Here is a 14,762-nt window from a genome sequence, read left to right as displayed (position 1 = left end):
TATTTATTTTCAAACATATAAATAATGATTTTTTTTTGCTACAAAGCAAAAGTAAACACATAAATAATGACAATACATTATTAATTGACTGATGCATAAATATTAAACTGCATATACCACTAATAATAATAGTAATCAATCCATAGTTCAAGTTGCTAGTTTACTAGCCGGATTCACATGCTAAACATAAAATACAAACAAACACAAATTTATTCTTATTCTAAAAAATAAAAAGTATACTTTTCTTTAGCAAAAAACTAAATTATGAAACAATAAAGTAAACTTTATTTTCACAAGAATTGATATCCACCATTGGATCAACTTATATCCCACTTTTGGGACCTTGATGTAGTCTTTAGAAACACATTGCCCCACTAGTAGTCACTCTCTTGTCATTACTTTTTCCAATATCTCTCTCTCTCTCTCTTAACCTTTCACACTCTTCTCACTCACACACTCAAAAAAAAACTCCACTCCTTTTCCTCTCTTTTCTGCAAAGAACCCAAAAAAGAAAAAAAAACCACATAACATTAAATTAAAAAACACACTATTTCATTTTCTTCTTTCTCAACATGAATTAGGGTTTCATTTTCACATTCATCAATCACCTCCCATTATTACTTTTTACACCTCCACAACTACTTGTTCTTCATTTTCTTCAGCAAAATGAGTAAGCAAATTTTGCTACTAGCTTTCATTCTTCATCTTCTCTTTGGAACATTCTCAGTTTTAGTTTCAGTTTCAGCTGCACCATCAACCACTTCACCTGCAAGTAAGTACTCACTAACCCATTTCTTCTTTTGCTTCCATTTCTTCAAAGTTCTCATCTTTTTCTCATTTCTTTTATCTTCATTTCAGAACTTGTTTCTGGGTTTCTCTCCAATGCTGTTCCTGCTTTTTCTAAATGGGTTTGGTCACTTAAAGCTACCACCAAAACTGGTATGGAATATGGATCTTTGCATGCTCAATTAATCAACCATTTTTTTATTTTATTGAATTTTTGTTTTTGTTGATTTTTGTGTGTTTTTGTTGAAGGGGTTTTGAGCAAATCCATGATGAAATTTGAGAGTGGTTACAATGTGGAAACTGTGTTTGATGGAAGTAAGCTTGGAATTGAGCCTTATGCTGTTGAGGTTTTGCATAATGGGGAGCTTCTTATTCTTGATTCTGCTAATAGTAACCTTTACAGAATCTCTTCATCACTCTCTTTGTGTAAGTTTTCTTCAAATGTGGTTCATATACCTTGTGATCATTGGCCTAATTTACTTCTCTTGTTGTTTTTTAGATTCATAATTTGGAAATAAAAAAATTAATTATTATTACTTTTTGGAGATTAGATACTTGATGGATTATGTTGTGGATGATTGGTGGTTTGGGATGCTTTTATCCGAATTTGGAATGCCGATGAGCTAGTTTTGGGTTTGGTGTGGATAGCTTGTTACCATTTTGATCTCTTCATTGTATCATATTGGCTAGTCACTAGTGCTTATATAGAATTTGGGACATGTTTGGATTGGTTTATTTGAGTTTATCTACTAGCATTAAAATTAATGAGGCTGTTTGGGCGAACTTATATATACAAACTTATGATATGTCTGAAAACATGATAGATTATGAAAACAGCCTTTTGCTTATTTGAAAATAGTTTGACTTTATTTTATCTTGTTATAAAATTAGCTTATTCAGAAGCACTTATATGATAAGTGCTTAATTAAGCTGTTGATCCAAACAGAGCCTTGAGTAACTTAATTTTGAACTTATAACATGCTTAACATTGTTCTTTCACGGAAGTAGAGTCTTTCATTTTAAAAGAAAAAAGAAACAGGGTCTTGCATTTCTTATCATGCAACTTGTATGGTTTTCTTTGCCTTGGGTTGCCGTGGAATTCCCCTTTCATTTTTGTAAACGGAGCTTAATTGCAATTTTTTAGACGATTCATGGCAGGTCAGGGTGAAGTCATTTGTCTAATTGAAGTTCATTACTGTCTGAGATGGTAGCCTACTGCAGCTGTGTAACTCTTGTGGATCATTCCATCAGTTTTGAACAGTTTAAGGGTTTTTTAATTGTTACCATCGTTTTTCTCCTGTTTAATTGACTACAGCTTATATGTGGCATCTTCATCGTGTCTTTTCCACTTTTTCCTAGTTAACTCCTCTATGCATCAAAGATTTGGAACAGTTAATTGAATAAATACACATCCAAGTATTGAAGATTATGTCAAATGATTTCATTTCTTTTTTAGCTGATGATTATGACCCTGTTTTAATAAACAACTAAATTAAGCACCTATAGCATAAACACTTATTATATAAGTGCTTATGTATAAGCTACTTCTATAACAAGATTAAATAAAGTCAAATTATTTTTACAAAAGCTATAAGATTTTTTAATGACCTATCCTAGAGAGGTTACGGAAATAAGCTGAAAACAGCTTACAAACATGTTATGAGTTAAAACGTTCTCAAACAGACTCACAAGTCACAAGTGATATGTTAGTAGACAAGCTCAAATAAGACAACTCTCGATTAAAGAAAAAAGCCAATTCTAACTGAGCCTATGACCTTAATGAAGATGTATCACATCAATGTAATGCATTTTGATATGTGTCAATGGGGCTTCTCTTGTAGTATAATTATTCCGTAACAGTTTATGTCCTTGCATGTGTATACTTCATTCACTTGAAAAATATAACATTCATTGCAATTCTGCAGATAGCAGACCGAAGCTGGTGGCTGGATCAGCTGAAGGATATTCTGGACATGTTGATGGGAGGCTCAGGGAGGCTAGGATGAACCATCCAAAGGGGATAACTGTTGATGACCGAGGAAATATTTATGTTGCAGATACTGCAAATATGGCAATTAGGAAAATTAGTGATTCGGGTATTTTTCTTCATCCTCTCCCTCTCGGTGATATGCTGTTGTTCAATTGTGTCCATGCTTAATACCTAAATGGTTGAATTTTGTGTACTCTTGTAATGGCATTTCTAGATCCCGTAAACTGTTACACTTGTCATTGAATTAAGATATCTTTTTTTCAGGGGTCACAACAATTGCTGGAGGAAAATGGAGCCGTGGAGGGGGCCATGTTGATGGACCAAGTGAAGAAGCTAAATTTTCTGATGACTTTGATGTGGTTTATGTTGGAAGTAGTTGTTCCCTGCTTGTTGTAGACAGAGGAAACCAAGCCATTAGGGAGATCCAACTCCACTTTGATGATTGTGCATATCGATATGGCAGTGATTTCCCTCTTGGTAAAACTGAAATCTTACAAACTTTTGTGTAGAAATTCTGTTGAGTCTTGATTACAAATTTAGATTTATTTCCTTTGTTCGCAGGAATTGCGATGCTTGTTGGGGCTGGTTTCTTTGGTTATATGCTGGCATTGCTGCAGCGTAGGCTCGGTACAATTGTAGAGTCTCAGGATGTGAGTGCTTAGCCTTGTGTTCTTCCTTCTGATGCATTTATATTGAATTTTTATAATACAATTGGTCATAAATGAATGTGATTCTCTGTTGATAAGCTATGTAGCACAGACACTTCAAATTGAAGACGTGCCCGGTGTCCGACATGTATCGATGTTTGACACTTATGTAGCAATTAAAAGACGTACCCGATGTCCGACATGTTTACATTCATTTATTCTATTTTCTCAAGTATTGCGGGTGTTGGCGTGTCAGTGTCGTGTCCGATGCATGTGTCAGTGCTTATCACAGTCACTAAATATCTTATGCTTTTTGCAGGCTCAGGTTCCACTAACAGTAATGCCTTCTGTTTCTCGAAGTACATATCAAAAGCCCTTGAAATCTGTCAGGCCTCCATTGATTCCATCAGAATATGAACCCGAAAAGCAGGAAGAAAGTTTCTTTGGATCTCTTGGGAAGCTTCTTGCGAATGCTGGCTCGTCAATGGTGGAGATAATGGGAGGATTATTTCCTGTTTTCAGAAGAAGACCACAGAGCTACCACCAATTTCAAAGGCAAACACTGATCCAACAATCTCAGAAGCAAGTGAATGATTGGCCAGCACAGGAAAGTTTCGTGATTCCTCGCGAAGATGAACCACCGTCTATCGACACAAGGGCGCCAACCCCTCGAAAAACCTATCCTTTCATGTCGAAAGATGCAGAAAAAATTCAACAGTTGCGGCAAAGTAAAGCATTCTACAGTGGGTGGGATGGAGATCAACATCAGCAACAACAACCACAACCACAACCACAACCACAACAACAACAGCAACAACAGCAGCAGCAGCAACAAAAACATCATTATCGCCATCAGTACCAATCATCGGTCCCTCACACTTTCTATGAGCAGACCAATGAGACAACCAATGAGGTAGTTTTCGGGGCAGTGCAGGAACAGGATGGGAAGAAGGAATCTGTGGTCATCACACCTGTTGAATATGGAGGCTCATTGTACGAACATCGCGATTTTCGGTCTCGAATGAGTTACATGGGTTATAAGTATTGAGTATATATAGTTAGTTAATCTAGAACAAATGAAAGACTCATTCCAGCTTTGATTTGGAGTGAGGAGGATGAAATCAAGTGTAGGTTGTACAATGATTTCTCCTGATGATCATAATATGAATTGTTTATTCAGTTTTGCCAAATATAGATTTCTCTGGCGTGTTGTCAAGAAATTTTGCTTGCTTTTCTGATGATCTTATCAAAGTTAAATGTCCAAAAGTTTCCCAAAAAAAAGACTTTATTACTATGAAGCATGGACACTAACACGCCGACACCGCTAATAATGTGAGAAAAATCACATACTCGGTGTAATTATGTGTCGGTGTCGGACACGACACACATACGACACTAAAACACGTTTAATATGAGAAGTGTTTGTACTTCATAGCTTTATTATTTTATCCTCCATAACTACTATTTTCAATTGTTGAATAACTATTTAATTCTTCAATTGTGTTATGTGAAAAACCATAAGCCACCCATGATTGTCATGAAGACTAGAATATAAAAATAGTTATGAAATATAGGAAGTAAATACAATATCTTATACATGACAATGATAGCAGAAAGTTTTTTATTGGTAAATGAAGCAATTATAAAACGTAGTATGCATTTAGTTTCCTCATGTTCTCTTATGAACAAAAATTTTCAACTATGGATATAGTTAATTTTATATAAATAATTTTTATTCCGTACGTTCACAATCATCAAATATTTTCTGGTTTTTCTCTAAAAATTCATCTGGATCAATATTCGCCATTGCTGGTGTACGAATCAAAGCCTTTGCCATATTGGTATGACATTTTTCACCGGTTTTCACGAGCTTTTTGCAACATTGTTTTGTTATGCTCCCATCACGAGTCAGGTTGTTATACACTTGATCTCCACAATCAGCACCTATTTTTTCCACACACTTGGCTAGAAATTTTTGGTTTTCAGGTTCGGTAACACGATCACACTTTTGAAAAATATGATCACTTTTAGTAAGATAATCATTTCGATCTGCATTTTTAAACCCTGGATCGTTTTCGAGAATAAACACAGTCATTTTGATGTGACAAGAATAACCCACTTGAAGAATTTTATAGCAACAATCTCTAGTAATTATAGTCTTATCATGAGTGAACAATTTGTTAAAAAATTGGGTCCCACACTGTTTTCCCATTTTTACTGCACAATCACGCAAATACTGTTGTTGATTAACGGTGAGTTTAGCTAGTGCTGTAGCAAAAAAGAAAACCACCAAAACAATATAAATGCTAGATCTTGCCATTAGATTTAAAAAAAAAAAAAAAGTGTTATTATATATTTGTTTACTTGTTTGATGAAAATGTTAATCTAATTTGGTTAAATAATGGACAAAATTGAATACTTTTGGGATTTGTTTTGTAACATTAGGCTATATTTATTACCCATACAATGTAAAACATAATAACATTAACAATTATGCTGCAACTCCTATCAGTTTCTCATAATGGTTTTAAAGTTCGACTTTATAGTGATAGAGTTAACATAGAAGTAAAACATTGTTTATATAATAATTTTAGTTAAATATCTTTGTGGTCACCTAATTTATTTTTTATAGTTAGTCTTTTTGTCTCAAGCTAGTCTTATAACTTATAAAAATGATAATTTAATTTTTTAACATATAAAATTGAACTGAAGTTAATCCTTATGTCAGATTACTCATTATGGTCAATTTGTTTTTAACGTAACGACGAGGTGAACCAAACCTACAATAAGCTCTGAGTTTGTCTTCTCCGTCCAAGATGAACCAAACCCACAACACTCCAACAAACCGCCCGACCCCCCCAAAACCAAGATTTCCTTCAGAGATAAACTTTTAGGATCCACCAATGTTATCCCAACACGTGAAAAAGAGGACTTAATTAAAAAGAAACTTGTCCGCATTGAGCTGGAAAATGGCAACCGCCTCCTCCCTAAGGTATTTCTAGAACCTGCGACATTTCAAGAATTGTGCACACCATGGAAAGATGCTTTGGCTGTCAAATTGCTAGGGAAGACCCTCGGATACAACACCATGAAAGACCGGCTACAAAGAATTTGGAAGCTACAAAGCGGCTTTGAAATTATGGATAATGACAATGGCTTCTACATGGTCAAATTTGATCAAGAAGCAGACAAAGAGAAAGTCGTCACCGGCGGTCCCTGGATGATTTTTGATCATTGCTTGGCAGTCACACACTGGTCTTCGGAATTTGCATCACCAGAAGCTAGAGTGGAGCGCACAGTTGTTTGGGTACGTTTTCCTGGCCTAAATTTAGTCTATTATGATGAAAGTTTCTTGTTGGCCATGGCATCAGCAATTGGTCGTCCAATTAAAGTGGACACTAATACTTTAAAAGTGGAAAGAGGAAAATTTGCTCGAGTCTGTGTCGAGATTGATCTTACGGTGCCGGTAGTGGGTAAAATATGGGTCAATGGTCACTGGTACAAAATACAATATGAATGCCTCCATCTAATCTGCACTAATTGTGGATGTTATGGTCATCTGGGAAGAAGTTGCAACCAATCTACCACCAAAAATGACAAAGTCAATCCCCACCACCATCAAACCGCTGTGAACCTCCATCACACCGCCGCCAACCATCAAGAAAACAGCCAGCCTGTTGACCAGCAAGACCCAGTCACCGTCCCTAACCATTCAATTTCACAAAACACAAACGGTCAAGAATTAAATGTCATTAATAGCGAAGGTTCCATTTTTAATGGAGGTGTTATTACCATTGATGAAGGTACCCAGGAGCTACATGGGGATTGGCTCCTTGTCTCAAGGAGAAAAAAAAAGGTTAATGGTGTTTTATCCCCCTGTAATATAGGTCATTTTGGTTTCCCCCCTGTGAAATATTTTTTTTGAAATACCCCCCCTAATAGGTCATAAAAAAACGAAAAAATTCTGAAAAAAAAATAAAGTCGTTTTTTTATGACCTATTAGGGGGGTATTTCAAATTTTTTTTTATAAGGGGGTAAATCAAAAAAAAATATTTTACAGGAGGGAAAACCAAAAATGACATATATTACAGGGGGTAAAACACCATTAACTCGAAAAAAGTTTACCAATAGCCAACAGTCAAACTACTCAAAGCAAGCCAATAATTCCAAAGCTAACAGATTTTCTGTGCTGAATAACATGACCCACCAAACCAAAATTAAAAGCCATCCTCCTAGACCTATTCCTTATGACGCAACACGCGATCCCAAAACCTTAACAGAACTGAAGCGCCGCCGAAATAATGAGGACAATGATGATTCAATCATTGCAACTCTCTCTCACTCCTAAAAGCTTTACCACCGATCCCACACATCAGAAAAAGTTTAACCTTAAAGACCCTATCCTAGAAAGAGTCACACTAGATGTGCCTTGCCCCATTACAAAAAGCCAGCCAAAAAACATACAGGCCCCACCTTCACCCACCAACAAACCAATTTTGACTACCCCCATCACAAGACAAACCACGAAACTGCCATCCCCACTTCTATTATTTCACAACTCCCTGGAACTTTCAGTAAAGAGAATTCTTTGAATTCAATCGACCTTTCCACACATGATTTGCAAGATGACGCTATGGTCAGCCAAGAAAACCTTGACAATATGAATGTGAATACATCAGTAACTAATGAATGTCATGAGACCTCCATCGACAGCAAGGAGGACATGATTACTTAGTTTTTTTTCTCCGGTGTTCTACCTATCTTCATTATTTTTATGGAAGCTCTTCTCGATACTTCAATCCACTCTTGGAATATTAGAGGGGCTCAAAACAATAATGCAAGAAGGCAGCTGAAAGATTTACTGAGAAAATATCATCCCACTTACTTAGCTATCTATGAAACCCACTCTCCTTATGCAAAGAGATCTTCATTCTGGTATAATAATGGTTATACTCCTGTTCACATCATTGAAGCAAATGGCCACTCTGGAGAAATCTGGCTTCTGATCCACACAGCTTCTACAACTACTTCCTTCGTTCTTGATTACAATCAGTACTCTATCACCTTCACTATAAGTCGAGGCTCTGCATCCATCAATTGCACTTGTGTGTATGCTAGTCCCAATCCCACCATGCGCACTAACTTCTGGAATCATCTTACAACCACCAGCCGCTCCATCAATGGTCCTTGGTTACTTATTGGTGATTTCAACGAAACTCTTCTCCCTAGTGATCAAAGAGGAGGCATTTTCCAGCATAATAGAGCCGCTCTTTTTTCTACTTTTATGAATAACTGCAACCTGCTTGACATCACTACAACAGGAGGCCGTTATACATGGCATCGTAACAATAATGGCATTAGAATTCTTTCCAAAAAGCTCGACCGAGGTCTAGCTAATATTGACTGGCGCATGTCATTCACCGAAGCCTTCGTGGAAGTGCTTTGTAGGCTCCACTCTGATCACAATCCTCCCCTTCTCCGTATTGGGGGCCTCCCTTTAGCAAGAGGGCCTAGACCTTTTCGTTTTGAAGCTGCTTGGATTGACCATAAAGATTATGAGAACCTGGTAAGGAACTCTTGGAGCTCCTCTAATCACAACACCATGAATGCTCTCAATAGTGTCAAAGACAACTCCATTATTTTTAACCATGAAGTCTTTGGCAATATTTTTAAAAGAAAGAAACATGTGGAAAGCAGGCTCAAAGGTGTCCAAAATTATCTTGAAAGAGTGGACTCTCTAAGACACACTCTTCTTGAAAAGCAGCTTCAACAAGAATACAATCATATTCTGGTTCAGGAAGAGATGCTTTGGTATCAAAAATCCAGAGAAATGTGGGTGAAATTTGGTGACAAGAACAGCTCTTACTTCCATACACATACCATCATTCGTAGAAAGAAAAATAAAATTCACAGCCTTCAACTACCTAATGGTTTCAGGACCACAGATAGTGACATTCTCCAAGATGAAGCTCATAATTATTTCAAAGATTTTTTCACCAAAAATCAGCCCCCCCATAACCATAGCTATAACATTGGCAACCACCCCACCATTGATGAGCAAGGTGCGGCCTCCCTCCTTAAACCTGTCACAAAAAGTGAAGTCTTAGCCGCCCTCAATACCATGAAATCTTATAAAGCACCAGGTCCAGATGGCTTCCAATGTATCTTTTTTAAGCAATATTGGCACATTATTGGAGATGACATTTTTCATATGGTTCAAACTGCTTTCCAAACTGGTACCTTTGACCGACAAATATCTGACACACTCATTGCCCTCATTCCCAAAACCGACCCCCCCCCCCAACACATTTAAAGACTTTAGACCCATTATCATTTGCAACATTGTGTACAAGCTCATCACCAAAGTCTTGGTTCACCGTCTCAGACCGTTACTCAATGTTATTATTGGCCCCTACCAAAGTAGTTTTCTAACTGGTAGGGGAACAACTGACTATTCAATTGTTTTATAGGAAATTGTTCACTTTATGAGAAAATCTAAAAAGAAGAAAGGGTTTGTGGCCTTTAAACTGGACCTTGAAAATGCCTTTGATAATGTCCATTGGGAGTTTCTTAGAAATTGTCTGCATGATTTTGGCTTCCCAGAAATTACCAGCAAGCTCATTATGCATTGTGTCACTTCATCTACTTTCTCAATTCTATGGAATGGAAACAAGCTTCCTCAATTTAAGCCATCTCATGGTCTTCGCCAGGGTGACCCTCTCTCTCCTTACCTTTTCATACTGTGTATGGAAAAGCTCTCTATCGCCATTAACAATGCTATCAGTCAGAGAAGGTGGGAATCAATCTGTATCAATAATATCGGGTCATATCTTTCACACCTTCTTTTTGCGGATGATGTTCTTCTTTTTACTAAGGCTAAAAGCTCCCAATTCCGAGTTGTATTCGACTTGTTTGATGGTTTCAGCAAGGCTTTAGGTTTAAAAATTAATTTGTCCAAATCCAGAGCCTTTTTCTCTTCAGGGACTCCTCAGGCTAAGATTCACAAGCTCATTTCTATCTCTGGAATTCGCAGTACTACTTCTCTAGATAAATTACCTTGGCTTCCCTATCCTCAAGGGGCGCCCAAAAAGAAGCGATTTTGTTTTTATCATTGAGAAAATGCAGAATAGGTTGGCTTCCTGGAAAGGCAAACTCCTCAACAAAGCAGGTAGACTAACTCTTGCTTCTTCGGTCTTATCATTTATTCCAACATATTATATGCAGATTAATTGGCTCCCCCAAAACATATGTGATAGCATTGATCAAACAACTCGCAATTTTATTTGGAGAGGTAATAATAACAGAGGTGTGCATCTGGTTAATTGGAACAAAGTTGCTAGCCCGAAGCAATCTAGGGGACTGGGCATTAGAGCAGCTAGAGAAGCAAACACAAGCCTTCTTGGTAAACTTGTTTGGAACTTGGTGCAAAACAATGATAAATTATGGGTAAACCTCCTTTCTAGCAATTATGCGGGTGGAACCGATTTTCTTTATAATGCTTCAACTCATCGTAATAGTTCTTCTACTTGGTCTTCAATAATCCGTGCTAAAGATATGCTAAAAGACGGATACGCTTGGAGAGCAGGTTCAGGAAGCTCCTCCTTTTCGTATAGCAACTGGAGTCGGCTTGGTTGTCTTGGTCCTCAGGGTCCTTATGTCGATATTCATGATATTCACCTCACCATACATGATGTAATCACCAATGACGGTAATCACACTCAATCTCTCTACACCATTCTCCCCTCCCACTTAGCAGACATAATTAACAACACAAGGCTTCTTTTTAATCCGTCTATTGCGGATGCTTTCATCTGGCCTCAAAACAAAACCGGTATTTACTCTGCCAAAAGTGGATACAACTGGTTAATCTCTCACAATGCACCTCACAACCACCAAAATGTTTCTTGGACCTGGATTTGGAGTCTCAAAGTTCCGGAGAAATTCAAATTTCTACTTTGGTTAGCTTGCCATGAAGCTGTTCCCACGCTAACCTTGCTAAATTACAGGAATATGGCACTTTCGCCTACTTGTTCGAGATGTGGTGAACATGATGAATATTTTTTTCATTGCATGAGAGACTGTAAATTTTCCATGATTATTTGGAAAAAAATTGGTTTTTCATCACCGAAATTCTTCTCTACAAACTCGGTCCAAGAATGGTTAAAGGATGGAGCTTCTTCCTCTCGGTCTATTCTTTTTCTATCTGGATTATGGTGGATTTGGAGGCATTGAAATCACATGTGTATTGGGAATGAAACATTATCTCCAACTTATCTGTGCTACAATATTCATGCTTTAGCTGAAACTATCAAGTCGGCCTTCCATGTCACCGTAACTGCGCCTACTTAGGACAGATACATCCGTTGGAACAACAACAATCATCATTGCACCATATTGAACGTGGACGGTAGCAGTAGTGGTGCCCCCATCCGATCTGGTTATGGCGGTATCCTTAGAACTCATGAAGGGAGCTTCATCTCTGCATTCTCAGGCCGCATTCATCACTTCGAATACATCCTTGTCGCGGAGCTTATAGCACTCTATCAGGGTCTGCTATTAGCAACCGGTCTGAATTACAACGAATTGGCATGCTACTCAGATTCTCTTCTTACTGTCAATCTCATCATGCATGAATTAAATCATTATCATGTCTATGTTGTGCTAATTCAGAACATCAAGGACCTCATCACTTCTAGAAATTACTCTCTTCATCATTCACTCAGAGAAGGTAATCAGTGTGCAGATTTCATGGCTAAGATTGGTGCTTCTAATGATGTTGAACTGTTAATTCACGCCCACCCTCCAGAGGAGCTCCTTCCTTTGCTGCAGTCGGATGAATTAGGAACGCTCTTTTTGAGGCGTTAGTTACTATTTTTTTTTTCTTTTTAGTTTATGTCGTCTTCTTTCTGTTTTTATTAGCCTTGTAACCAAAAAAAAAATTACTCATTATGAGAGTTAAGTTTTGTTAATGTGGCACAGACTTCATGAAACATGTACAAATGAAGTTTTTTTTTTTTTTTTTTTTATCATATAAGTTCATTCTTTTGATTATAAACACGCACTCATGATAAATTTAACTTAGATATTTAGGATTTATTTATTTCAAATTTTTGGTTGATATTAATGATTTATTCCTTTATTCAATAAATTATGGATTATATTACCACAAAAAAGAACGGGTTATAATTTGACCAAATAGTAATATTATACTGATTTCAGCATAAATGATGAACAAATAAGGTGAAAGGAGATCACTCTGACGAAGGCCGGAACCTGGTACAATAGAACCCACCGATGCTGCATTAACCAAGACGGAGTAATCAACCGTCTCAACACAAAGCATAATCCAGCTAACCCATCGAGATGAGAAACCCATTTGAATCATGATATCTTGTAGATAGTCCCAATCTAACCTATCATAAGCTTTACTAATTTCGAACTTAAGTGCAACATCCCCACTCCTTCCTGTAGCCTTTGCCTTCATATGGTGAACAATTTCAATCGCCACCATGGTATTGTCTAAAATGTTATACTTATAACACAAATAGTTATTGATTAAATAATCATTATTTGAATTGCTTTTGTTGCTTTTTATTAATAAATAGTTATTAGTGGAACTCATTTAGACCTTTTAATAGAGGATCTCTATTGGAGTGGTTGAGTACCTATTAGGTACTATTATTAAAAAATAATAAAAAAGTGATGTATCCATGTGTGAACCGTTTAAGACCTCAAATGTGAGGGTCTCCATTGTTGATGCTCAGAGTGTTAATAGAAAGGATGTATATAAAAAATAAAAAATAAAAAAACCATGAGAACACAATATACTCATTAGAAAAAGCAGACTTTGACACTTAAATATGTCACTGAAATATGCCTAAGAAATAGGTACATGTTTCTAAGTTCTAACCAGGATCCTAAGGCTTTCGTGGTTTCAATTCTGCAAAAGTTTCAGATAATAAATTCAATGAGTGTGCTATTTTGTCAAGATAAAAAGATATGATGTCATAGCTTATAAAAATCTAACATACAATTTAATTTGATAGGAAAGGATAAAAGAAGTTTGATTGGCAATAAAACAATGGTTGCATATAGTTTGGTTTTATGATTTTTTTTCTTTTGGTTCTTATAATGGTTTTATGTTGCTTGGTTCATTTGTAACCTTGAGTCACAAAATATGAATATTTTTATGGAAGTTGTTTGTTTGCTTTCACATAATTTAAGTTTGCACTTGATACAATCAAATTGAAAAATGCGATTAAGCCTAATGAAAGAACAATTGTGTTTTCATTTGCACAAAAGCTTCTTTCCTTTCCTTTGTTATAAAATAAAATCATAGGCAACCTACAAGAGCGTTAAATGAAGCAAACTAAAAAGATGTAAATAGAATGCATTTAGTTTTCTCATGTTCTATAATGAACAAATTTCTCCAGTTACATAAAGATTTTTTATTCCATATCTTTGCAATCATCAAATAATTTCTTGTTCTTCCGTAGAAAATCAGGTGCATCAATACTCCTCATTGCCGGTGTACGAATCAAAGCTTTCGCCATATTCATATGACATTTTTCACCCATTTTCATAAGATTTTCACAGCATTGTCTATTTACGCTCCCTACATCAGTAAATAACTTGGCAACTATTTGTTCTCCACAATCAGAGCCAATTTTTTGTACGCACTTAGCTAGAAATTTAGAGTCTTCAGGTTGAGTAACACGATCACACTTCTCGTAAATATGATCACTCTTGGAAAGATACTCAATCCGATCTGCATTTCTTAACACTGGATCAGTTTCCAAAAAAAATACGGCCATTTTGACGTGACAAGAATAACCCATTTGAATAACCTTATAGCAACAATCTCTAGAAATTGTAATCTTATCACGAGTGAACAATTTGCTAAAAAATTGGTTTCCACATTCGTCTCCAATAATTGATATACAATCATGCAAAAATCTTTTTTCAGGCGAGTTGAGTGAAGCTAGTGCTGTAGTGAAAAAGAAAGCCACCAAAACAATATAAATGTTAGATCTTGCCATGAGATTTATAAAAAAAAAAAAAAAATGTGTTTTATATAATTTGTTTCCTTGTTCAATGAAAATGTTCATCTATGTACTTGGTTAAATAGTGGATTAAATGGAGTTTATTTTTGGGAGTTTTGTAACTGAGTCTTCATTTAGTATGCATACAATGTAAAACATAATATTATAAACTATGTTGCAACTCACATCGGTTTCTTTGGCTGGTTTTAATGTTTAAAACTTTGTACTAATAGAGATACACTTCTGAGATGAAAACGTTTTTCATAGAATAATTTTCGTTTTTTTTTTTTTATAACT

The 14,762-nt window shown here is 36.2% G+C and overlaps 3 protein-coding genes across 3 annotated transcripts; 1 reads left to right on the top strand and 2 right to left on the bottom strand.

Annotated features, from left to right (window-relative positions):
* Positions 1-389: 389 nt before the first annotated feature.
* On the top strand, positions 390-4,643 carry LOC25501285 (uncharacterized). Its single transcript, XM_013590472.3, has 7 exons — positions 390-772; positions 859-939; positions 1,036-1,212; positions 2,712-2,882; positions 3,041-3,253; positions 3,338-3,426; positions 3,743-4,643. Exons 1-7 carry the CDS (start codon positions 667-669, stop codon positions 4,469-4,471), a joined length of 1,566 nt encoding a protein of 521 aa, XP_013445926.1. The 5' UTR covers positions 390-666; the 3' UTR covers positions 4,472-4,643.
* A 512-nt stretch (positions 4,644-5,155) lies between these two features.
* Positions 5,156-5,518, bottom strand: LOC112417398 (protein DOWN-REGULATED IN DIF1 11). The gene has a single exon (XM_024773031.1). The coding sequence runs from the start codon at positions 5,516-5,518 to the stop codon at positions 5,156-5,158; it is 363 nt and encodes a 120-aa protein (XP_024628799.1).
* An 8,353-nt stretch (positions 5,519-13,871) lies between these two features.
* On the bottom strand, positions 13,872-14,237 carry LOC25501284 (protein DOWN-REGULATED IN DIF1 11). The gene has a single exon (XM_013590471.2). The coding sequence runs from the start codon at positions 14,235-14,237 to the stop codon at positions 13,872-13,874; it is 366 nt and encodes a 121-aa protein (XP_013445925.2).
* Positions 14,238-14,762: the final 525 nt, after the last annotated feature.

This window comes from Medicago truncatula, chromosome 8, assembly GCF_003473485.1.
Source record: "Medicago truncatula cultivar Jemalong A17 chromosome 8, MtrunA17r5.0-ANR, whole genome shotgun sequence".
NCBI lineage: Eukaryota > Viridiplantae > Streptophyta > Magnoliopsida > Fabales > Fabaceae > Medicago > Medicago truncatula.
Note: the sequence above shows the minus strand (reverse complement) of the source record. Positions and strands in the feature narration are given on the sequence as shown.